At 41.1% G+C, this 26564-nt stretch overlaps 1 protein-coding gene across 1 annotated transcript in view; it reads left to right on the plus strand.

Annotated features, from left to right (window-relative positions):
* Positions 1 to 26564, plus strand: part of LOC140236861 (nuclear factor 1 A-type-like) — an 81478-nt gene that overhangs the window by 18968 nt on the left and 35946 nt on the right. The window contains exon 3 of the mRNA XM_072316803.1: positions 21227 to 21289. Within this exon, the coding sequence (XP_072172904.1) occupies positions 21227 to 21289 (63 nt within the window). The remainder of the gene's footprint in view (positions 1 to 21226; positions 21290 to 26564) is intronic.

Below are 26564 nucleotides of genomic sequence, written 5' to 3' on the forward strand. Positions count from 1 at the left end.
TTCTTTTTTGCCCCGTTCGGGAATCAATGTGTAGGAGGAGGTCATTAATGCCAATTAAAGGCATATTGTACATTTAGTATCTTACATCTAATTCTCCCTTTTGATCACAAGAGTAGGATTCCAGGCACGTGGTGCTTGGGTATTTCCATGGCGTACCAATGAACATCCTCATTGGCTAAAGGATATCTTTAAGGATCTGCATGACCTTGCACTTTTGAAAAGAGACGGTTGTGTTCAGTAGGTGTCCGTAATCATTACAATACCATTATCATTAATTAAGGGCATTGCAAAATTCAAGAGTAGGAAATACCAATGAGTTTTGTGTGTTTACTCAGATTCTGAGTGCTTCCTGTAGGCCTATGTTCTCTGTCCATGAAATGTTTCGCTATGCTGCGTCATCGCTTGTCCACACGCATTGACCATTCACTCTGAGCCTGTGATTGGGAGATTGACCCTGGGAAATATCCCCAATGTGGTCAGAAGACAAATTATGTCCGTGTATAAAATCATGTCAACATCTGGTATCTGGGAATAATAGCCTGATTGGAATCCCCCTTGACTAATGAAGTTACGATTCAGATGCATCGCAATCGTCATACAAAATTTAGATCAAAGTGTTTCATACGGTACCGTAGGTTTTAGTGTGTTGTAAGAATTCATGAATTTGCGTAGTGAAATAGTTTAGACATACAATTGTATGTCTTCATGGAACTTCATCTATTCTAGTATTCATTTACATCAGGGGAGTGTTTCATCAATTTAGTCAGCACTGACAAGTTGTCAGTCTCTGTGACAATTTCAGCAAAATCCTTGGTTTTGATTGGCTGAGATGCTCTGGTCACTGACTGTTACTATGGTGATTGTCAGAGACCGACAACTTTCATGAATTGGTACCCAGAAGTTTATAGTCAAACCAAGTAGGGCATACAAATCTTATACAATGACCTGCACTTCAATACTCGGCCCATTAAAGTCTCATTCTTAGGATCATATGTGACCGCCCAGCTGAAAACCCACAAAACGTCACAGATTGGGAATCAATGAGCCAAAATAGTTATTTAGGTTGACTGACTCAAATGTTTAAAGTTTATCCTACCAAGCAGAGTAATCTCGTCTCTGCCTTCTGTCAAACTTTGGTGTTAATACAACAAAGCCAATATCAAGATGAACGGTTTTTCTGGACCATGTACGTGTTTGGACTGGCACTGCTGTCTTTGTGATTTTCATCAATATTTCTGCAAAGCACACCTGAGGGACCCTATCCTTCAAACTAGACGGTTTTCTCCTTTTTCTTATTAAACTGCGCCTCCTGTCTAACTCTCTTTTATTTCAATCACTTTTCGAATGGGTTAGGATGGTCCAATTCTAACAAGTTATGATTTTAAAGCTGTGAGCTTACTCTTAGAGAAGTGAATTTTCATTTTGGCCTTCTTCTTGTGTGTTTTAGTCGGGCAGTCACATATTCTAGCTTTAGACCGTGGCCAGCCCGTGTTTCACTGTACATATCCAAGTTGTGGTTATGACATTGACTCTGCCTGAGCAGAATTAAGCCTTCCTTTGATTTCCAATATCAACCTTGAAAATGACTGCTGGCCACAAACTTTGATGAAACCAGTGAATTTGTCTGACCAAATCCCTAAAATCTCAGAAGGCGCGAGGGTAACATCCTACCATCAAGAGGTTCTCTACATGGAATACTAGGGAGTTTTCGATTGGGTGAACGAGAAGGACGTGCCGCCGAGCGCAACCGTACGTCGAGGCGTCACGTCTGTACGTTGACCCGCTGCTAAAACACATTTCGATTTCGGGCGCCGGCGTCACGTCTCGTGCGTGGCGTGTGCAGGAGGCAACCTGTGCCTTGCGTGCATATACTAGTATGCGGAATTTGTGACTCGTTTCTGTACTTGTAATATTTATTTTGTCTTTGACTAGATGCGTATCCTGGGAGGAATTATGTGGATTTTAAAACATGATGCATGGTAAGACTACTAGGCAAATGCACTGCTGCACTAGCTAGGCCTAAAGCACCAAGATCTGTTTGCGTAAAACATTACGTGTAAATGCATGTGTGGGACTACGGTAGGCAGTTGCAAACTGCGAAACAGTGAAAACGGACAAATAAAGTAGGTACCAGAGGCTGTAGTTTGTATGTCAGCGCTGCTACTGTGACGTATCAAGATCATAAGCTTTCATGTAAATAGAATATAAATATTCTCTCGAAAGAAAAAGGAAAACAGGTGAATTGAGCACGGATTTCCCGAGAGTCATCGTGCTCTTCCGCACGATACCCGAGAGGAGTGTGACGTCATAGCAAGGTGGGTTGAGCGCGGCGCAACCGATTTGGGTGGACGGTGATAACCGGGGTTAACGCGTTCGAAATTTGTGCGATGAGCCGAGGGTCGACGCTCGCGCATGCGCAGTACGTAAAAACTACGTCATAACAGGGTGACGCCTGGCTCAACGTGCAAATCGAAAAGTCCCTACTGCTATCAAGGCAAGAGTATCCGTGTAGTTGGGCATACCATACATTTCTATTCAGTGGAAAATTTAATCAACTTGAGAGCAATTTTATATGAAAAGCTGACAAGTTCTGTAAAATGATACCTATAGAGTGATTATGATGTCTTGTGAAGAACTTCGAGTATATCTAGCTAGTGCACTGCACTACTAGTAAGTTTGTATGTGTGGTGGGGGGGGGGGGTTGGGGAGGACAAACCTAAAGTCAGGGAGAAATATAATCCCCCCCCCCTTTCTTCACTTAAATACACTGAGCACAGGTGTTTAGAGAAACAGCTCACAGGTACTGTACATGATCTCCCTCTCTGTCCATTGCTACCGATTTCGAGGACATTACGCCGAGGCCTTTCTTCCAACGCTGGAAGGGTTAAGTACCGGGTCCCTGCTTTGTTTTTTTTCCCCTCCCAAGGGGACTCAGTTTCCGGCAGTCTGTCACCGCTTCCCAGTACTTGATTTCCTACATTTCCAGCGGGACCTCACTCTTTCCTGCAATCACCTTATCTCCCTGGGGGAAAGAGGCAAATAAAAGGAGGAAAAGAGACAGTTGGAAAAGGGAGTTGCAGACTGGAGAAAAGAACTCGTTTGTTATAGTGGGGATGTATCGAATAGCGTGCCATTCAAGTGATTTTTGTAAGTCTGAAAACAATGCTCAATCACATCTGACCGAACATGGCTTGGAGGTGGTTGTTTCCTACTGGGTTTGGGAGATTTATCAAATAATCAAGCCATTCAAGTGATTTTTGTAAGGCTGAAAGCAATGTCGAATCAAGTCTGACTGATTGTGGTTTGGAGGAGGGTGTTTCCCACTGGGTATTTTTCTTGCATCTAAGTGCATTTGCTGTCTGTCAGTGATTGATTTGTGAAACAAGATGAAGAAGGTGGAGCATTGGAAAGCTCGACCGTGTACTCACTGTTGCCATGGTGCATGCGTATTACTGCTCTAACACCTATGCAATTACAAATTGTACATCCTATGCAATAATTTGTGTACAGCCCATTGCATCATTTTATTCAAAAACATACAGTGTGTGCAGCTTATTGCATCATGTGTGGAGAGCCATGTGACATATTAAACATACCCAAGAGTTTGCAGGATGTATTGCTGTTGTATGGAATGTCATTTGTTAGCTTAAATCAATAGTAGGGGAGAGAATTAATTTCCAGTGTCTTATACACTCTAATGTTAACATGTTTAATAGATAGGCCTATATATGGTACGGGAACGTGGTGAAACAGGCTTTATTGTAAGTCTGAAACCCTGGAAAGATAGAAAGATAGATAGAGAGAGGGACACACATTTCATATCAGCCATGGTGAGCAGGCCAAGAGGTGTGTGTATACAGACAGCTCTATGCGGAAGGAAGGTCACCGCTGCTTGGTTTGATGTCACTCTGGAATGGAGGGGCAAAAAAATGGGGACATCCCCTCTATGGACGGAGCAGATCAGCTCAGCGTGTGTAGGAATCGTTTTGTTATCGTCCAGTCCAGAACAATGTTCAACCCAGCATGCAGCTGGCTGGCCCTAGCAATGTCGCCTTGATTCAGTTTCTGTTTTAGTTGTCAATTGTTCCTGATGGTAGGAGTAATTACTGTCAGCACTCACAGTATGTTCTCTATGGTGGACATTGCATGAAGGAAGACATGGTTGACGGAGGTATACAATGTATTATCACACTCTATCATTATCATGATGGTAACTATTTGTGAAAGGGGGGGGGGGAGGGGAAAGTGTACATTCTATGTTCAAGGACTAGTCACACTAATGATGCAAATTGTAATAGTTGCTAGGCAACTCTGCCAAAAGCCAGTGAAGACATTACCAAAAAAAAAAAAAAAAGTAAATGAAAATCACAGACCCGCAGTGCAAATTTTCCTTAAATTCATATGAAGCTTGCTGTGACAGTTCACAGTTAAAAGCGTTCACTTCTGGGGAGGGGGGGGGGAGGGGGAGAGAAAAGAAAAAAATGCCTGTCACGTGATCCACTGTATAGGCTGTAGGGCTTCCCCTAGATGCAGCTTGTATACAATGCGAGCAGCTACCAGCCAGGACTGTTGTTAAATGTCGCAGCTGTAGTCATGAAAAGCAGACTGCCAAACCTTGGCACGTTCAGTCTATGGTGACAAAAACTTGCAATGTTTCAGAGTTTTAATGTTATCTTTGTTGAAGAATTAAACCTCATTTGATGATGATGAAATGATCTTTGACATCTCCCAAAATATGGTCTTGAATTCATGAACATTATTTAGAAATAAAGTCCTAAAATATGACTACATTGTACTTTTGTTGTCGTTGTTGTTTAATGAAATTAAGCAAAATTAGTTCCAGAGCCATGGACTTTGATATGCTCTGATGTCTAATGAAAGATTATTGAAGGTGATGTTTGTAGAAGTAGGAGATTTGTGTGAAATGGATGTTTGTAGAAATAGGATTTTTGGTGTAAAAATGTAGGATGATGAAGTTTGTACAAGTGAAAACTTGTGTGAAGAAGAGGTTTTGTAGACATAGAAGTTTGAGTGAAATAGAAGTCTATAGAAATGGAATTTGTGTGATATAGAAGTTTGTAGAAATACAATCTAGGAGTTTGTATGAAATATAAAATGTGTAGTTTTAAAAGCAGACATTTCTGTGAAATAGAGAAGTTTGTAGAATTAGAAGTTTGTGTGAATGGTGCAGAGTACACAGATGGTTGACTCTGTGCAAGAAAAAGTAGAACGCAGAGCCCCAGACAACACTCAACAGTTGTGCGAGTGTGACAAGCCACATAGCAGACATCTTACACTGCCTGAAGATGGCAATCATTTGCTTTTTATGGACACCATACTACCACCTGTTGGCATGTCACCTGATGGCCCTGTAGTGGATGGCAGGCGGCGAGGCTGATCATCCGCTGCTTGAAGGGGAGCCTCCCCGTACATAATCGTGTGGGCAAAGTTACAGCTTCAAAAGATTGAAACTGTATTCCACTTTGGATACCAATTGGTGTTAACCCATTGAGGACGAGTCCCGAGTATACTCGGATAGGTGTCTATGGGAAATGCGTGTTTGAAGCAAAATCAGTCTGTCCTCAAAGGGTTAAATACCTGGAGACATGGATGGCCCAATTGAATTAATCTTCATTTGCTGCCCACCAGGGTACATTTGAAAACCATGAGAAGTGCTCGTGAGCGAATATGTGCATCAAAGCCTACGCTCTTGGGTAATAGTTGACTCCAGATGAGAACCTTCGACTGTGTGTGTACTTTCATAGAGATCAGTGATGATGCTGTACACAATTTGTAATGTTACAGGGATTCTCAAATTTATCTGAGCTGGGCCAGCCCTTCCACTCCATGTATCCCCATGGCACTCGGTTGAGGTTGGGTTGATTTTGCTACAGCACACATTTCCCGTAGACACCTGCCCAAGTATACTCTGCACTCGTCCTCAACTGATTGAGAGTTGTTTTGCGTGTATCTTTTTCTCTGCTTTGCTCTTCTCAGGTAGGCTGTTTTTTAGGTTTCAGATCAGTAAAAAGGAAGATAGTAAGGAAAGAAACACCAAGAAGGTTTTGATTGTTCTGTGAGGGCCCAAAGTGTTGGCAAAGTCCTCGAGCTGTGTTAGAGAGCATTGTTCTATACACTGTATGACACAAGCAGACTTGAAATGAAGCTGCTGATTAAGATACATGTATTCCTGGAATTGTCTCATAATCTTCTTATCAAGCACTTTCTGAATGGTATGCATTGCTCAACAAATACAAGAGCAAAGAATGTGAGGAGTCATTCTTTGCAATACTCAGTGAGTGCTCTGTTGATACTTTGATGATCAAAATTGCCAGGAAATGTTGAAATCCTCCATTTCTCATTGGATTAGAATTGTGTAACATTTGATACTCATACCTGAGAGCTAGAAATGTGCAAGGAATTGCCCCCCCCCCCCTCCCCCAATCTGCCTCTTCTTTTTATGGCCCTACAGTGTAGCTCCCCTTTCCCCATTCAGCTTGGGATGTGGTGGGTCTCTACATAAAGTTGTAGATAATGTTGAAGTGCGTTTTGCTCTTGAAGATAGCTTGTAAATGTGATCCTAGATAACTATCCGGTAAGTAATATTTTATGATGCACCATGCATTATTATAGGAGGATGCAGTGATTGAAGGATAATTAGTCAGCCAACGTAATGTCCATTGATATGTATGCCAAACTGCTGCTGTGTTTGACAAATCCATTAATTGACTGGCATCTTGCAAAGATATATTTTTGGCAAATGCCTGCCTAATTCTCAACTGAGCCATACTTTGAAGTACATCGTACATGTGTTGCATTAACTTTATCAAAGCTTTGTGTTTGTTTTGTTTTGTTTTAACATCACAAAAAATTGTGAATAACTTTGAAAGCAAAACAGACCAAACAATCTATGCCTGTGCTGCCTGGAGCTTCTTAGAAGCCCCAGTCTGGTTTCATTCAGTGAAATGCACCATAAACCCATTCAAGTCCCCTGCGCAGAGAAACCACATGCTATTGTTCAGATTGTAATGAACATTGAGGACACAACAATTGTAGTGCTTAGTCTCTGTTTCCAGACCCTGCAGGGCATTGTTTACATGCAAGCCTACTGTGAAAACAAAGAATGGAGGGAGGAAATAACAGAAACTGGTAGAGATATGCAAATTAATACTCATATTTGCCTGTCGTATGAAGGTATTTGAAGAACAGTATTCAGCAGAAAATGTTAGTCACAAAGAAATCTTGTTGGAAATTGAAAATCATGGTTTACAGGTGTCCTCTATACAGTGTGTGTATCCAGTGCTGTTTCAGAGTTCATGTCCTAGACTACATCTCCTGCCTGTCATTTATATGTTCTAGGAAGTCCAGATGACTCTTGTATATGTAAACAACTTAAATAGAGAAAGTTCAGAGAAAGGGATTTAAGAGCAAAAAGTGGTCAAGCTGTTTAAATGCACACCTGTAACGGATTGTACTTGCTGCTCCATTGAAACTACACTTTAGGCAGAAGGGCAATTCACTCATGCTCTGTGCATTTAGCCTTTACACTATCCCCATACCGACGACTATTGGTCTTCCTGGACTGGAGGGAGCGTGGGCTTGTAGCATCCATAGTTACTGTTCAATTCTGGGAATTTTTAGGGGCCCATTTGAGCTTTTTCTCATTCTGCCTCATACACTGTACCGGGCTCGACATTGGCAGTTGCCCGGGGCCACCTAAAAATTGATGTCAGGCCATCAAATTTTAAGTGGGCAAGATCTTTTTGTGGCCTGATTGGGCAGCTAAAATTCATAGTGAAGAATTAGATTCCCTATTATTTCAGGGCCACTGCATTTCTTTCCCAGGCCACCAAAATCTCAAAAGCAAAGAATTTAGTGGCCCGAAGAGGCCACCAGAGAAAAATTTAGTATCAAATCCTACCTAATATACTCAGTACATCTTTACAGTGGTCCTCCATGGTGATGCATTTATCTCAAGATTGTGAAAAAAAAAAGATTATTATTCCTTCAATGTGGAAATAAATGAGATTAAATGCATATTATGTTTGAAACAAAATTTAAGGTACTCTGATTATGTGATGAGCTAATTTGTTACTGTTTTTTTTTTTTTTTTTATGCTGCCTAAGGCATGCAAAACATGTCACTAGAATGACAACTGGAAGTTTGATTTCATGATACCTGTACTAAGTTTTTATCAAGCCTTCTTATCCCTAGATGACAGCTTTTGCTGTGGTTCTGGATTGTAAATTCAACCACTCCCAAAATCATCTTACCAGTCCTGATTTACTCAATATTACACATTGTATATAGTAGCAGGCCTGATAGTAGTAATGTATTATATACAGCTTCAAGAGTTGAGAATAATTGGAGTTGGGCTCTTGGTTTGGTCTATGGTTATGGAAGTAGGATTTAGATGCTAGGAGCCAAAATGCAGAGTGATGCTAGAACAACAGGTGGGATATTATGCCCAGGATAAAAAAGCAGATAATTTGCTATCCAGATTTTATGGTACTACACCCCACACAAACTTGCCCAACAGATCTGTTTGGTTACCATGCTTGTGGAGATGCAGTACAGGGCTTGTCGTATATGTGTACACTGTGCATTTTGCCCAGTGTAAAGTATTCGCTCATTGTGCTCTTACACTGTATGATATGACCTATCAACTACTATTATCATTTTGCTGCTATGTCCAAGCAAATTTAACCCATTGCATCCCACTTACATCAATTCAACTGAGAATTGATGCGTGGGACATCTGGGTCCAGGTATTTCGTGTGTTAACTTGTTTACAGATGTAATGACCCTGGGGGAGAAGGTATCATTGCTTTGCTGCAGAACTCAACTCCGGAGGCCCATTTGTCAGTTTCTTGTGGGCAAACCAGTGACTCATCGGGTGAAGTGTGTCACATGTTTGTGCAAGAGAGAGTGAGCGAGAGCGAGCGAGAGGGTTCGAATGTTGCCGACTTCATAATTCTTTCCTCTTTTGCTTCCTGACAAAACCCCGACAAAGTGAAACGTCACTCCGCATGTGACCATTTGCTTGTTGTGCGCAGCAAACAGCAAGGCTGAAATAGGATACTGGAGGAATGAGATGGCGAAGACTAAAAAAAGAAATTTATTTTATTGTTGTTGTTGTTTGTGTATTATCTCTTCCTCTTTTCTCCTACTCCCCCCCCCTTCCCCTCCACCCCCTCACTTTCATTTTGCCATCCTCTGAAGTTCAGGTGATTGTCAATTTTTTGTCAACAGTTAGGCCTATATGCTCACATGTCCTGAAATCAAATTATTCTGTTTATTCCGGTATCTTTAATATCTGGGTCACATGAGAAGTTTGGGATATCGTATACGGTGATACATGGTGATACAGGCCGCAACATGATGGGTGCGTGGACAACACAGGCGGCAGATTCAGGGAAAGTTGTGCATAATAACACGCAGTGATTGGGGCTTTGAAGTTACGATGTTAGTTTTCGTTGAAGTTTGATTTGCTGAGACTGTAACCGGTCTCAAGAGCAGATTTCACTCCATTGAACAGTTAATCCTCCATCGTAAAGCCATGGGGCCCTATTCTAGGGCCAGGCAGAGAATCGCTTTGGATCTTAGACAGTTCAAAAAACAAAATGGCTGAATGTGCATTCTAGAAATGTACACAAGTCCACAAGCAAAGACAATACATACTAGCTGGGAGTGCCGACTCACAGTACACCCTGTACTATTGTTCTGTGAGCGCATGGGGCACTCGCGGAGTGAAGTCCGCTATTACTATTTAAAAGAGGGGCACATCTCCTTGTGATTACAGAAATTTTATGTAGTCTGCCCTCTATAGGTAGTGAGTGTGTAACCTCTTAGTCCACAACAGACAGGTCACTATGGACGGGAGTGACTACCAGTGGTCTGGCAGAATGTAGTGCTCAAGTCATGATGATGACTGTAAGGGAACTGGGGTCTGTTTCATGAAGTAAATCTCAGAATGGCCAAAGTGGCTCGTATTTGGCTACAATGTATAATGAGACTTTCAGATCCATTTCATGAAGTCTCTGGTACATTGTAAGTGTGTCTTATGAGCAAAAAGTCTCTCTTATGAGCAAAAAGTCTCTCATAAGACGTTCATAAAATGGACCCCAGGGCCCTGTCTTATGAAACTTGTGATAGAAATCAATCAATCACAAATCTGTTGAAAGCTGCAATCAAACGCATCCTGTAATCGATTGATTGCAGTTCTCCGTCTTAATTTCAATCATAACTTTTTTTTTATATAAGATGGATTTGCTCTCAATCGTAAAGTTGTGATTGATTTGAATCAATCACACATCTTTATAAGATGGGGCCCTGGTTATGTTTGATGTCAGTGAGTTCATAGAGTAGAAAATAGAGTGTTTAACTAAACAAGAGGATGATTTCAAATCCTGCACTTGCATTCAAAACCTATGATTTATTTACACATGATCCAATTTGCCGGTTCCTACTGAATACGGTGTATGTTTCAATACTTGCAATGACTCAAGTTTGTGTGTATATGAACTCGCAATGTCAGGCAAGCAAAAAGCTTGCCTGAAACAAGTTGTCATAATCATGTTATGCATCTTGAATTTGAATCCTTTGAATCTGTAGTAACCTGGTCCATTGTAAAATATCTGGCAGAGATAAATCTTGTCAGAATTGGTCCGAGTAGTGGCAATTTTATGATGCTTTTATACACTGTATGACAGTTTTGGAGTTTGCTGATTTGAATTAGAAAAACACCCCAGAGTAATAGTAATGAAAAAAATTAGGCCATCAGATCAAAAGCACAATATGCAATCCACGGGACCATTTTGCTCCCTGAGCACATGCATGGTAGAAATCATCTGAAGATATCAATTTGTGAATTTTGAACCTTAGACCTTCAGATTAACCCATCGAGGACGAGTCCCGAGTATACTTGGGCAGGTGTCAATAGGAAATGCATGTTATAGGAAAAGTAGCCCATCCTCAACGGGTTAAAAGCACAGTATGCAATCTCACTGGACCATTTCACCCCCCCCCCCCCCCCAAGAAGTCACTTTTTAGATTTGAACCTAAGACCTTCAGGCGAAAACCACAGTGTGCAACACACTGGACCATTTCTCCCCTTTAGCAAATGCTTGGAAGAAATCAACTGAAGATGTAAATTTTGTCTTCAAGAATGGGTTAAAGCCCTTTTTGTTTCAGATACACAATCACCATGTGCTGTATGCTTATCATTTTAGAAAGGTTACCAAATTTTATACCAAAATATGCTGAATATAGATGAAAAGATACAGAGCTTGGAAACCAGCTCCATTTTGACATTCTGAGAAAAAAAAAAAAAGTGGTGGAGCAGTCCTAAATCTACGTCATTTTTGTCTAGAAGGAATTGAAGATATCACATCCTCTCAGAGTTCCAATGCACGTTTATTTTCCCCGGATGTCAATAACCTGTGAATAATGCGAGCTGGTGTTTCTTGGAACATCGGTAATACATGTACCTTGGGTAATAAAATATTGCATTCTGCCTTAAAACTTGATGATCAACCTCATCAATCTCTGTCTGTCTGTCTGTCTGCCTGCCTGTCTCTCCATCTCTCTATTTCAATGCAAAGGTTTCCTCATTAGAAAACAAAGGAACAAAAGTAAAACCATCTTGTATAGCTAGCTACACATGGCGAACACTATTAAGCTTTTGGACCATCAGGGCACTTGTGTTGTATCATGCCTTTTATGCAACCTCAGCACACAATGCTTTGCTGATGCTACTGCAGTAGTTTGTAGCTCAATGGCTACTTCTAAGCTGCCATTATGGGAATTGTTGCTAAGATAACTGCCATCACCTACTATAACTAAAGAAAGAAATGGTTTATAAATCTTTTAATATTTTGAGCTGAGGATATTTCGCATGATGTTTCTGAGTTTCAGGTGATGGTCTTCAGGACTTGCTCGATAGAGTACTTAAAACTGTACAGTAGCACATACGTGTATAGTGACTGTGCAGTAAAAGCTGATATGTTGGTGAGCAAATATTCCAAAACCTGATAGGCTGGCACTGAGGTAATTGGTGTTGTAGTCATTTGAATTTCTAATCTGTTGTGCTATATGGCCTAAGTTGTCAATTGCAGAGGAAATAAGTTGATATTGAGCATCTATAATAAGCCCCGCCCACTCATACACTGTTTTAGTGTGAGATTTGTGCCTCGTCTAAAAGTGTAATTCTCAAGGCTCTTATAGGAGAATAGACTCCAAGTCTGCAGGTTGTGCAAGTTATAGCAGAGCTTTGTTGTCCAATACAATATATTCCATGATCCTCCTCTTGGCCAAGTGACGCGGAGATGGAGATGGACTGAATTCCTATCTAAAATTTCTCTCCATCCTGTATTATTTTCATGCGAGGGCCTTTGTGTACTTTAAGGAGGTCACCTGATAATTCCTTTCTTGGCCCGCAAAGAAAACAATCGTGCGAGAATATCCTTGGTGCCACAATAATTGGCAGTGATTTGCAAAAAGAAAAAAAAGCAGAGAGAGAAAAAAAATGTGCGGCGCATTAGCCATTTATGGGCATTTTGGCACGGAGTTTCCACAGAATACGGAAACGGCGTAACTGTTCAATGATCTGATAATGCCACCAGGAGCGTGCCTGCCCGCGTGCCTGTCCAGAGCCCGCTCTGCATCCGCAGCGCGGGAGTCAGCTGCGTGCTTGACACCGAGGTCCAATTGTTGTGACAGTGAATCCGCAACAAACTTGACTGTCACTTTAACGACGGCCGGTGGGCGGAGCCACGCACCCTGGCGGGCGGAGCCAAATTGAGATGCACCGGCTTTCGTTCAGCACATCCGAGGGAGACGACGGAAAGGAAGGGTTAGGGGAGAAAGTTTGCGAGCACGAAGAGCTCCTCGGTCTTACCCGGAGGGCCTCCCTGAACATGAGAGGTTGTTGTGACAATGATGCAACAGCAACCTTGAGGTATCGAGAAAAGTGCAGTGATCTTGACAGCCCACGTGGGTGAGGGGAGATGATGGCTGATTTAATGTTTCATTATGCTGTAGACATTTAAACATCAGCCACATCGGTGCTATGGTGAAAGGGCTTTAAATGACGCACTGAGGCAGTGTCCTCTTCGCTGCTGCTTGGCTCCTTGAAGGAGGGAGGACGATGTCGAGACCTTGGATGGATGCTGGTCCTGGTCTAAGAGGGACATTTGGGGGGAGGATGGGATGACATGGGTTAATCATTTTAAAATAATCTATGCTGAGATCTATGAGAGAAGAAAAGATGAAGATGATGGCATTAATGATGATGATAATGAAGAAGATGATGATGGTGGTGATGATGGTGGTGATGGTGGTGATGGTGGTGATGGTGGTGATGGTGGTGATGGTGGTGATGGTGATGATGGTGATGATGGTGATGATGGTGATGATGGTGGTGGTGATGGTGGTGGTGATGGTGGTTATGATGACGATGATGATTATGATGAAGATGATGATGACAGTGATGAGGAGGATGATGATGGTGGTGGTGGTGGTGGCAATGATGATGGTGACAAGACAAAATAGTAATAAAAGGAAAAGAAGAGGGAGAAGAAGAAGAAGAAAAGGTTAGGAAGAAGGAGCTGAGGGTGATAGTTTTAAGAATGATAATGTGTATGTGATAATAGTGGTAATGATAATGTGTATCTTGGTTTGTAATGCCACTGAAGTTACCATCTTCACACCCTATAAATATGTTCCTTTGGTCATTTTTTCCCCTACAGAGTTAGTTCCTAGATGGGGAGACATTTAGCATTTGTACCGTTTGAGATGGTTTGCAATTCATTTGCTACTTGGCAGCTTCGAAAGTAGGAAAGAGTTTTCTGGAGCATTCGCTGGACTTAGCAACTTTGCTCGAAATGATGACGTCACATGATCAGTTTTACTGGCAAAAGAAGTTTTTAAGTTAGAGATGAAATTGGCCATAATGGGATCTAACATCGCCCCTCTATTTGGGCACAGGTGTCTAGGATATGTGTGCCTAGCAACCAGACAAAACATTGGGAGTGTTTATCTCCTGTAGATGTCGATATATATGACATTTTGCAGCTTGAATCTGGGATGGGCCCTTCTGTTTTGAGATCATTATTGATTGTGGAACAGGACAAAATGAAGAAGCAAGTGAAGCAAACTGTAGGATTCCCCTTACACAACAACAACAACAACAAAAACTGTTTCATATGAGGCCTCAACTCCAACATAGGAGATTTTGGCATGATCTTTGGGACCTTGTATAGATTACCTTAGAAGGCAAAATTACTTTTTGCACTATACTCAAGGAGCACTAGTGCAGTACAAAATAAAAACAATCATTTTACCTGTCCAGCAGTGCTGTGAGCTTTTGGTTTTTTTTTTTTTTTTTTAGGTGATCATGTGTTTCGTGTTATATATCATTGCTGCAAGAACCAGTTAAATCCTTTTTATTTAGCTTGTATTTCATGATATGACAGAGTTAAGAAGGGATTTAGTGGATCTTGTAAAAGAGAAAAATGAATGTTTCAAATCATATGAACACTGCACTCAGTTTGCAATTGTTCTCTCCAACTTGTGGGACTTATTACCCGCTATTTTGTTTTGCGGAGAGGTGGGGGGGGGGGTGGGAGGTGATGGTGAGTATTACCTCAATAGATTGTTATTGGGCTTGTTTTTGGCATGTAGTTGCTGTCTTTTGCAAGATGTGACCCAATATCAGGCAGGATTGGCAGTGAATGAACAGTGCAATATTTTAGGGACTGTTTGAAAGTCGTGACGTGCAATATTCAATGGCATGGGCGCAATGTCACGACGGAGATTACCTTGTCAGCGCTCCCGCAATGAGATCACTCGTCACATTTGTTATGTCATGATTGGCTAGTGGAATCCTCTTGCCCATCAGGGTCAATTTACACGTGATTTTTTTTTTTCCTTTTTTTTTTTCTTTGCGCATAACATTGAGTGGCACCAAGATATAGAGGGCACCTGTTTTAGGAGACAGAGAGCCCCTGCAATCTATAGCATGCTGCTGCCGAAGTTTTCACGGGCAGGTCTGCGGAGTCTTCTATGCCAGTAGTCAGGGGGAAGGGGAATTAGGTGGAGCTCTAGAAGTATCAGATCATAGGGGGGGGGGGGACTGCATTTTAAGAAAAGTTGGTAATCTTTGATGTATTTCTCACATTGGTTGATTGTGTTGGAAAAAGCCCAGTCTCAGTGACCCTTCCAAAAATATATAATATCTTTATACTTAAATGATGAATGTTCAGAATTTTCACTTTGAATTTCAGTGAAATGGGGAATTCTCTTTACTCTGCTGAACTTTGAAAACAGCCAACGCCTGACTGCATTTTAAGAAAAGTTGGTAATCTTTGATGTATTTCTCACATTGGTTGATTGTGCAAGGGCCAGTAATTACGTGAAGGACTTAAAAAATCGTATGAAGTCGCACATACAATCTGTAGATGTACTCGCGCACGAGTGCGTACTGTGGTGTGAGAATGTGAGATGATAAACATCATTAGGAAATGAGTGCAGGTCTGTCAAATGATGTGTTGGAAAAAGCCCAGTCTCAGTGACCCTTCCAAAAATATATAATATCTTTATACTTATGATGAACGTTCAGAATTTTCACTTTGAATTTCAGTGAAATGGGGAATTCTCTTTACTCTGCTGAACTTTGAAAACAGCCAACGCCTATAGGCCTTCTGTTGCTTTTGGCCCACACTTCTTGCTGGTGGGTGCAATGTGTACGGCGGTATGAAGTGGAATTTGAATGTTACATGGCACTGTTTTCCACAGAATTACGATGACATGAATTCAGATTTCCATGTCTCATTGGGGAATGTTATGTGCCAAGCTGCTGACATATTTCCTCTTGTTCCAATTTTGCTGAAGCAATAGTAGATTCACTGCGATGAGCATGAAGTGAAAGTCAGTCAAGCGTCCACAATATAGTTTTCATTTTGTCTTGTCATTATATGTCTCTAAGTTTTGTTACTCATACTGGAAAAGGTGTGGCATAGAGCAGAAAAATTTGTGGAGCATACTGTTTTATGGATCAGGGCTACTTTATAATCAAAATGTCAGAAAATCAAAAAGATTTCAGTTTAAGTTTTACTCCTAAGATACCATAAGACGTTGGAGTGAGGTATATTTCTTATGAACCCTCCTACTTGTTAAAACTATCCTATGAACAAATGTGTTTCACTCATAGTACAGACTCTAGAACCACGCCCCAAAGTTTGATCCCGCCCCGCCCCCACCCCACCCCAACTGGCAGCATCCAATCAGCTTGCACCATCACTCACCCACATTGTCTTAATGTTTTCATCTCTCTCTCTCTCTTTCTTTCTCCCCCGATTTTGTTCGATGATTGTTTTATTTTCCGCGGAGATTTGTGGCAGTTGCGCTGTCTCGGTAGCTGTGCCTCAATTTGACCGTGACTTTAGAGGCGCGCCGGGGTTTCGACAAAGAGCCTGGCATTAGGTCTAATTAATCCTGCAATTGTGCAAGGGCGCTGCAGGGTTTGGAGCCAAACTTTCATTGGCACCTTGTCTGGTGAGAAGGAAGCAGATTACATACCTCTTGCTCCCTTTCTACATTGCTGTTGTATTGCTTATAGCTTTGTTTTTATGAGTGATTTTTTTTTTTTCACAAAGAAAAAATTAGCAAAGGATGGCTTTATGATGATTCATTTTTTCAATTATCCATCCATTCTTTCAATCATGCGTTTGCGTGGCATGATGTGTTGCGGTGAAGCTGGTTCCCGACTATTGATAAGTTTTTTGTCACTCTGTATCTAAAAAAAAAGGAGTAATTTTAATGATGAATAAATAAACAAGCAAAAATATCTCAAAACATCAATGGAAAATTGATGGTTAATTCATGTTGTCACTTTTTAGATTATTGGCACAATTTCTGTAACATGGTTTGTCAGGGTGAGTAGAAGGCAGGAAAAGAAATCAAACTGAGCTACGTGTATAGCATTGGTGTGGAGGAGTCTGCTTGGCCCAGAAATCTTAAAGTTCATGATCTACTTAAATAGGTCAGCCGAGGAAATGAGTTTATAGATGCTGCACTGTCTTGTGCTCTTCTAAGGGGCTGAATAAAGCAGTAAACAAACAGATGAAATGATGTGAAATAGAACAAAAAAAGACACTGGGTAAGGAGTGAAAGACTGAGCAAACTTTGCATCAAAGTTTGTCGAGAAGCGATTAAAGGTATGATGAGAAAAATCATTTTTGGAGTAGATAGATATTGAAGCTGTGTCTGATATTCGAGTGACGATCCCAGTTTGTGATACCCCTACATGAAAGCGATCACCCACTTAAAAGTCATGATGATTTGATTAAACTGACCTGTCCGTGAAGTGAGGGAAAGGCATGTTTGAGGGGAATGAGGTTCGGCATTAGTTAGGCTATGTAGTCACACAACTCAGATGGGCATATGAGAGGGAATGCAGTTGTTGTCTCCATTCTTTGCTTAATCTCAGTCAGTCTGAGATATTATACTCTCTCCCAGAAAACAGACATACACACACAAAAAAAAGGAACAAATGGAGAACAGAAAAATGTTCACATTTTCCTGGAAACAAACACATTAAATGATATAAAAATATATTATATGTAATATTTTATATTATATCTCATTTATTTTGCAGTACAGGAACAGTGAAATTTCAAGTTTTCTCAACAAAATGTGTCTTTTGATTTTCACCGTGTGCTTTTATAGTTTATTTTTGAAGTGTACAAGCCACACTACAAAGAGTATACCCAAAAAAATTGTTCAGTATTTATGACATAAAGTCTGGCCAGTTATATCTTAAATTAGATACTAGTTGTCAAAACTGCTTAGATATCACATGTCATTTTCCAAATGCAGTTGTGTTGTGTTTTGTGAAATTTTGAGCCAAGTCGCTAAGGTTGACGTATCAATTTCTGCACACTCACCATCCAGCGTGTGCAAATGCTGTACAAGAGGTTGGGATAGTGCTGAAAGTCGCATCTCGAGTCAGGCGGCCTTGATCTCTCCGAGCGAGCCGATTCTCGCAGAAAAACAATGCCCATTGTGCTCCGCGCCGAGCAATTTGCCCCATTTGTCGACATCATGTTGCGAGGGTTGATTGTCATGGCGATAGCGAATCAGGAAATGTGTTTCTCCCGGATGAGGGCCCCCCTCCTCGGCAAGCACGAGCTGTCAATCAATCTCCGCCAGACATTCAAGCACTCTGTCAAGTTTATGGAAGAGGATGCGGAGTGATTGTGGCAGACGCTTTGGCAAGTTTAGTCGCGATTGTGCAGGGTTCTCTCTGTGTTTATTTTGTTTGCCTGTCCTATTTTGCATGCACTTTGCTTCTCCCCCCCCCCCCCTTCCTATTCAGGCCGTTTGAAGAATACAGCAGTCCCCTGCCAAACATTGTATCGTGAGGCTATGATCCAAGAGATCTTGTCCGTTTGTTGTTTAATAGAGACCGAAAGGAGATGATAACATTGTGTGCTTGTGTTGTTCTTGCTGTTGCTGTTCTTGCGTGTCCTGAACGCGTAGTCAGTTTGTTGCTAATCTGATTAGTACGTTAACACTCGTCACCACTATGCACGTTAGTTAGGTCATCAAAATCATTTTCATGGACAAAGGAAGAATGAACAGCTACGTTGCATCCAAATGGCATCCCCTAAATAGCCGTGATTGTGTTTGAGTGTGAAAATATTGTATGCAAAATGTCTTGACACGCCAGTTCAACAAGGCAGTATGTGACAGTCTTATAGTCTTGACAAGTACATGTACATACACCACTGTAGGCACTGATGCTTTCAGTACGTTGAGAATTTTTTCAACATGAAAGTGTGATGTGAAAACAGGATGTAAGGAAAAGAACAACAGAGACAAAATATATCCAGAAGGATGTAATATGGAAACTTTCTGGCCGTCTTGTCGATTGCCCTATTTCTGGAACAATGTTTGGGTGTGTTTGCAGCGAATGTTGCCTTGTGCACGAATGATCAGTGAATAGTGGGATAACAGTCTCGTATCGGACATGGAGTGGGCGAGTGGCGTAATGCTGATCAGGAAATATAACTCCCATTATGTACCTGCAGGCAATTTTCAGTTCACAGTAGTAATTTCAATCCAGGTTGAAATAAAGACAGACATGAAAGAATGTGCAGCCGATGTCTGGACAAGATAAATGTGTGTGTGTTGGGGGGGGGGGGGGCGTTAACATGTTCTTTAAGTTATTTTTCTTTTCCAAGTTAAAACTCTCTTTCTGCAGGAAAACAGGTTTTAATTAAATTCAGAATCCAATTTACATGAAAGCATAAAATGCACACTAGTAGTGTGGCTGACAACCTGTTGCTCACGTGGTTTAGCTAATGCATGTAACCCTTTCTGTGCCAAAAAATTTTGATGGTGTATACAACACTATGGGGTTTGGTGTACCACTTGGCACTCAACCACACAGGGTTACAATACAGGTGTAAAAATAAAATAAAATGAGTGTCTGTATGCAAAATGAGTCCTTTCTATCACCCATTTCTCACGATCTGCCTACTTTGCAAAGCATAGTCGTCAGAACCTGAGTTAGGGGATTAAAAACAAACCATCCAAGAAAAAGTTGATGAAATAGTGAGAGAAAAAGAGAGAGAGAGAGAATTAGTATTTACAGAGAAACAAAAAGACAGAATAGAGTATTACAGGGTTACAATACTACTTAGTATCAGAGAGCAGCTGCACTTGATACGTCTGCGAAATGCTTTCGATTTGCATCCATTTTTCTTTAGCAGTAAACTGCTAGTTTGTTCTTTATTGTATTATAAAGTTTGTAACAGGAAGAGAAGATTATTGTTGAGAATCCCAACCATTGTGTCCCAGGAAATTGTTGGAAGTGATCTGGTCTTGGTCAAATGTATCAGAATTTGTTGTGGGTTTAGAAATCATCATCCTACGGACAGGTGGGGTAAAACACACTGGTATAGCAGATACTTTGTGGGCCCAAACAAATTGTTGACACATGTATAAATTGTATCATAAAATGGCCACCATTGTGACATTAATACCGGAACGCGGTGTGTGTGTACATTTCCTTCCTTAGAATAAGTTTGGCTGCCTGTTGATGGGCTGTAGCTGATAACATGATACATGAATTGATGTTCTGGATGTGTATGTCCCCATTGTTTGATTTGTTTGCTTTGTATACTTTCAATAGTTTGCCAATACTAGTATTCAGGTCTTTTCTGTGTGTGTGGGTATGTATGTATGTTTGTTTGTGTGATTTTATGATGGAGAACTTCATTGTGTGCTCAAACAGTCATTGCAGGCCTTTTTATACTTTTGCTCACACTTTTTACTACAAAAATTTCTCTTTTCTATTAAAGAGTACATATGAACCTTGAAATAGTGTACCCTTTTCTCCCATGATGAAAGACCATGATTATTTTGAAGTATAAATGGTTTGTTTGATATGGTGGTTAAAGGAATGGTAAAATTCTGGTTGAGATGGGGATTCAAATGTTCACTTTTTGTGAGATAATTAGAAGCCACTAATGAAATTTTAAAGAGCATTCAATTCTAAAAGAAATTCAAAGTTTATTTGATGAAAATCAATTTTAAAAATGGCCGAGATATCCAAAAAAAAAACAAACAAACAAAAAAACAAAGTGGTCCTAATAAAATGTGGGTCCCCCCTTTTATTATGTCCTCTGTGTTTCTGGATATCTCAGCCATTTCAAACTAATTTTCATCAAATAAGCTGTGAATTCCTTTTAGAATTCCATGCTCTTTCTTATTTCTTAAGGGGTTCCTCATTATCTCACAAAAAAGTTAGAAACTTGTAGCCCCATCTCAAGCAAAATTATACCATGTCTTTAAGGAAGAAATGAGTTACCAACTATTACGTCTGGTGTTACTTTTGTCATTTGTGTGAAATAGTTTTATGTCTACACACCCTGTACTACTCCTCTACATTTAATGTAAGATGGACTGAAGCAATGTTTGTTTTTTTTTTCTTCATATATTGGGTTTGTTTTGTTTTGTGTAGTCATGTCTTTTTTTAGATGATAGCCTCCTTCCCCTCCCCACCCCCTTCAGCTGTAGGGCATTTATTGACGTAAGAAAAATTGTTGACAATGGCTATGAAGATTGTGTCGTGGTTTGTTTCGTTCTGATTTTTTTCCCCCTCGTTTTCGTTCGTAACATTCATGCCTACCTCTCTTTCTCTTGCTCTCTTTTGCTGCAGAACGGGCCCTGAGTGAATCAGACACGCTATCGGTCGGCAGTGGAAGCGATCCAGATCTCCAGTGTAAGTGAGACGCTAAGGTCACCATTTCCCATCACCTGTCTGATAAACCTTGGCAGAATTGCGACGCACGGCGGACCTGTTGTCTCAGTAGCATCGCACCTTTGCGAGAGAGGGAGATGAGAAACTAATTGCAGTTTGTAGTCAAACGTATTGTTAGATGAAGGTGCGCCCTCCTGCGCCTTTGGAACTACGTGCCCATGAAAGCTTTTAAGATAAGAGGTTTGAAAAGTTGACACTGCTAGCCAAATGTTTCTGCCCATACCTTTCTTTACTTCCCCTCCCTCTCCTCCACCCCCCCGAAAAAAAGTTAGAAATTCCTCCAGTGATGTCATTAATGTATTAATGTAGGTGGTCTCACTATGGGGGGTAGGGTTTCATCTTGTGTTCATGTGCCACAAGCCTAATATAACTATTGTAGAGTCAGATAATGTCAAAATCATGATAAGCCACCATGTTAAATCTTCAGTTCACATGTTCCACTTTCGAGAAATGTATTTTTGGTTTCATTCGTTGGGTTGGTGTAGTGTGGCTGATAGTTTTAGATAGCTTGTCGCAGCATTTGCCACAATTATTTGGTTTTTCGACCTCTCTCAGACTGTTAAGCAAGTGTGAATATAGAGATGGTAGCCCATGTTTATGAAATAGGAAAGGAACAGACTTTTCTTTTCAACTCAAATACTGTTTTTTGAAAGTCCCTCAGACCTCAGATTCAAGTGTTCCCATGACCGATCTACATGTAAAGCATGTTCTAGATCTGCACCGAATTTGTGCTAATGGCCGCAATATATGAAGAATTAGCCAATATAGAGCATCACTGCTCTTCCTATTAGGGTGTGCGGAAATCTTTCACAGAAGTATTGGCTTATCCTCTGGTCTCCCGATAACGCTTTCATCGCTATCTCTTGCCCCTTAAACGCATTAGCCTATTTCTATCCGTCAAATGTCATGGCCGGGCGAAGAAATTTGTTGCAGATGACCGTAGGTGTGACTCCACAGATGAGATGAGCTTGCCCGTACAGTCCTGTCCAAGGGTTACCGTGGACTTCCCCAATCAGATCTTATGGTGGGGTAATGAGTACCCCCCCCCCCCCCCCCCCTGACTCGGGATGGGATTCGCTCCCGTATGCGACGCTTCGATATTGAAGCACTCCTGGAGAATCAAGTGCAAGTCGTTTTGCACTGTTCCATGGTGTCCAAGAGAGTACTGTAAAAGTGGATATTTTTGTGCGAGTAATTTTTTGCGCCTAGCCGGGTAAGATGAATTTCGCATGATTTTAATTCCGCAGAATCAGGACATTAACTACTGGAACGTATGGCATGCGAAAATATTCACATGCTTTTATTTTTGCGCTAGCTTCTGGTTGTGCGAAATGTGCAAAAATTTACACTTTTACAGTAACTTGTGAGACTTTCGCAGTGGCGTCAGTTTAAGAATTCCCCCCTCTCCACCTTCTGCCACCTCCCTCTGCTGTATGTGTGCAAAGTTTAGAGCATCTTTGTGCAACAGTTACAGTGTTTGTGGAGTAAAGATGCAGTGTAAATTGTCTTGCTGTTGTAAAATAGATAAGGGATCACAGACTTTATAATTGTTTTTTTTTTTTACATTTCATAGAGATTTTCAGACTATCCGTGAATCCGGGGTATAAGAAGTTGAAACCATCCCTGCAGGTGGTTGAAAGAAATCCCTTATTCGAGACCCTCAAACCTCAATTTTGCTTTCCTCAGATCCTCTCATCTCAAAGACTCTGGATTGTTTAGGGAGCTATCTTGGAACGATAGTGGCTCTGGGACCTGAAGAGGAGTCTAGAATTTCGACTTGTCACAGCGCTAGCGCCACCAGTACTTTAAAAATTTGTTTTCACCGTAGCTAGGAACGAGGTGGTTCAATTGGTCATCTTCAGACATTTACGAAAGTTTTTGTTGTAGGCTCAATTCTGCCCATTCTCTGAGGAAGTTGTCTTCCAGAAGTCATGGGCCTCTCTCAGCACCCATCAGAGTTTCATCCAAGAGATGAGCCCTTGGTATCAACAGGGTCGTGCCACACTTTCCTCCAGACTCCACCTTGTAGCTGCTGGTAGAGCATTGAGAATCGATGGAGGGATGTGTGTTGGAATTTCAGTACTTTTAAGACATCTGCCTGTGGTCTCAAGAAAAGAGAGTCACATCCTTGCATGTACTGGATGTAACATGAAGCCATATAACCGCTATTATATTTTGGATCAAAAATTTATCCTCTGGTGATTGGTTGAAAGGATAGGTATTTTTAGCTATGTCAGAAAGTTGACACTCCATAAGTACTATTTGCAAAATGACGCCACTTTTATGACGATATTTTGCAAATAGTATACTATTTGCAAAATGATGTCACAAAGCAATTCTGAAACTGCGCGTAGTTCTGTACCCGTCACTCTGTAAAAATGTAACAATTTCTATTAAAGCAATTGTTATGTCACAAATCAATTTTGACATTGCGCACTGCTCGAAGCGTCAGTCCGTGAAATGTATCAGTTTCGAACAAAACAATTATGACGTCTTAAAATCAATTCTGACATTGCGCATTGCTTTGCACTGTGCGTCGCGCTTAAAATGTAACAATTTACCAAACATCACAAAGCAGTTCTGACATCGTGCGCTGAGTGCATGTAGGGTCCCTTCACAACATCACTTCCACTATACGACTTCTTACTTTGCATTTCCCCCATTTCCCCTTCTTTTGTTTGAATTTTTGATCCAAAATATAAAACAAATATACTTTGCCTAATTTCGAGTTTCTTGTTAAAACTATGGGCCTTGGTGCCTACAAAAGAACTATTCACTTTGGGGCTGTGACCCTCAGCGGTATATTACATAGGTATTATTCACCTTGCAAATACTATTCTCACTCTATGGATGCTGCAGTGGGACCATTCTATTAAAAACAAACAAACAAACAAGCAAACAAACCCCCAGCGATACCAAAATGAACATCACTTTCTTTTGGTTCAGAGAAGTGGAATTCAAGTATTGGATGAGGCTGACAGGCTGAGTGTTATTGTTGGTTTTCAGCACTGTAAGTCTTTTTTTTTTATGTAGGTTTAACAACAAATACAGCACCCTGTGTAATATATTGTTTATTCCTTTTCTTCTTCTTTTTTTTTTATAACCTGAAGTTGTATTTTTATGAGCTTATCCGGCAACCCTATCTAGCACTTGCAACATTGAGTTTGGCCTTGTGCGGTGGGGCATGTTTTGACCATGAGCAGGAACTGTATGTATAAACCAGGTGTTCTGATCCACGGAGTACTGTACGCAATAGGGTTGTCGCCGTGACACACAATGGAGGGGAAGTCCCGCTCTGATATATCACATTCTTGCATCTGCACTGATTGGAGCTACAGGCTTTAACCTCGGCATACTTTTGTGGATTGCAATGTTAGTTTGCGTAATGAGTGTGCATGTCTGAATACTCATGGTAATTACATTTCCCAGGGAGGGTGGGTTTCCTCCTTTTTTTCCTCTTTTTCTTTTGGCCGTATGGAGGTGAAAACTACTCTATAGAGTTTGATAGGTTGTGCAGTATGTGTTTTGGTGTCTCTCCCCCCGCCCCCCAAAAGAAAATCTGTATTTTACTTGCCCGTCTTATTGTCTGTGCGTTATTTGTTGTCGTTATTACGACCTAAGGCTGCATGCCCCAATTACAATGTACTTGCTATACCATCAAGTCTCAATGAACGTTGATACAGAACGAGGCCGTGCACATGGTTTGATGTAATGTGTCGTTGCAAATCAAGTGGATTCCTGATAAACTCTGCAAAGAGTGTTCCGTACTGCCGAATGTCAAACTGTGTGTGCACAGACGAAGGTCGTGTGGCTCCAGTGGTTTTGTGTGGCAAATTCTTTTTATGAAGAAACGCACAGCCCCTAACGGCACGAATTTCTCGTAGGACTTTGTTCAATTCTTCGTGCAAGGGTGATTCACGGTCGTTTTCCCATGATCTGACTTTAGCTTATTGCTCAAAGATGTTCAGGACATGGAATCAGGGCAGAAGGAGAAGAAAATTGACACAAAATGCTTCTCTGCCTCCTTAGAGAGAGAGAGAGAGGGGGGGGGGGGGGGGGGAGGTGTGACCAGGGAGGTGGGAAGAGACCTCCCTGGTGTGACACATTATGATAAACAGTGATATGATTACAGGAGAATGTATCAAGTTTACAGTCTGGACATGTAGGGAAACTAAAGGCTAGGTAACTAGGCATCATTATCATCATCATCATCATCATCATCATCATCATCATCATCATCATCATTTATACTATAGCATGAAATGATACACATTAAAATTGTAGTGAACTTTAACTCAAATTCAGTAGTAACTTTGTTGACGCTGCATTGCAGAGTCCCAGAACTGCTTGTTGTCAACCTCAGATTTGTTTTGTTTTGTTTTGGGGGTTAATTGTGGACATGAATGAAACACACAAGGATTTATTGAACTGGTACATTGTATTTCAAATATGGCCAGTGACCATAGAGTGTAATTTGGCATTCATTCACTTTTTGTGCATGCCACTTCCAGTGGGTGTAAGTTCTTCCACATTCCTGTATGAGGCAAGTGCATTCCTGTCTACCGATTAGAAATAAATATCATCGGGAGTGGGGATTCATGTTTAGCAGTCTCACTTTTTTGGCAGCCTAGTAGTAAGTGGTGTCAGGTGGAAAAGAGGGTTCTGGAAAGTGGGGGTAAAAGGAAAAAGGAAGGTCGTATCTGGTATGTGTGGACCTGTTTGTGGTATGCACACACACATTTGTGTGTGTGTTTGTGTGTGTGTGTGTGTGTGTGTGTGTGTTTATGTGTGATGGCGTTTATGGCATCTCGATGACATGCCAGATTTATTGGGGATTCCCCCACACCAGACATGGTTTGGCTTCTCTACTCATTGACTGCACTCGGCATTCATTCATGCCCACTTGGGTGGAATTCAAGAGTAGGGCGTTTTTTTTTCTCTCTCCCCCAACCTGTCAGAGTTGGCACATGGAAGAAAATCTCGCTGGAAGAAAGTCTTTCTCTCTCCCTCTCTCTCTCTCTTTCTCTATCTTTCTCTCTCCTCTATAAGAAATCACCACCAAACATAGCAGCTGTGGTTTTCTAAAAATAGCAGTGCGGCTTGGAAAAGGAGCAAGGTGCAGGGAAATGTGGGAACATGTTAATGTTGTGGTAGGGTAGGGGGATTGGGGATGGGGGATCCCCACTAATCATCATTTTTTGGCTAAATTTTTAATTCCTCTGTGCCCATCTCAATT

Source organism: Diadema setosum, chromosome 13 (assembly GCF_964275005.1).
Source record: "Diadema setosum chromosome 13, eeDiaSeto1, whole genome shotgun sequence".
NCBI classification, from domain to species: Eukaryota; Metazoa; Echinodermata; class Echinoidea; order Diadematoida; family Diadematidae; genus Diadema; species Diadema setosum.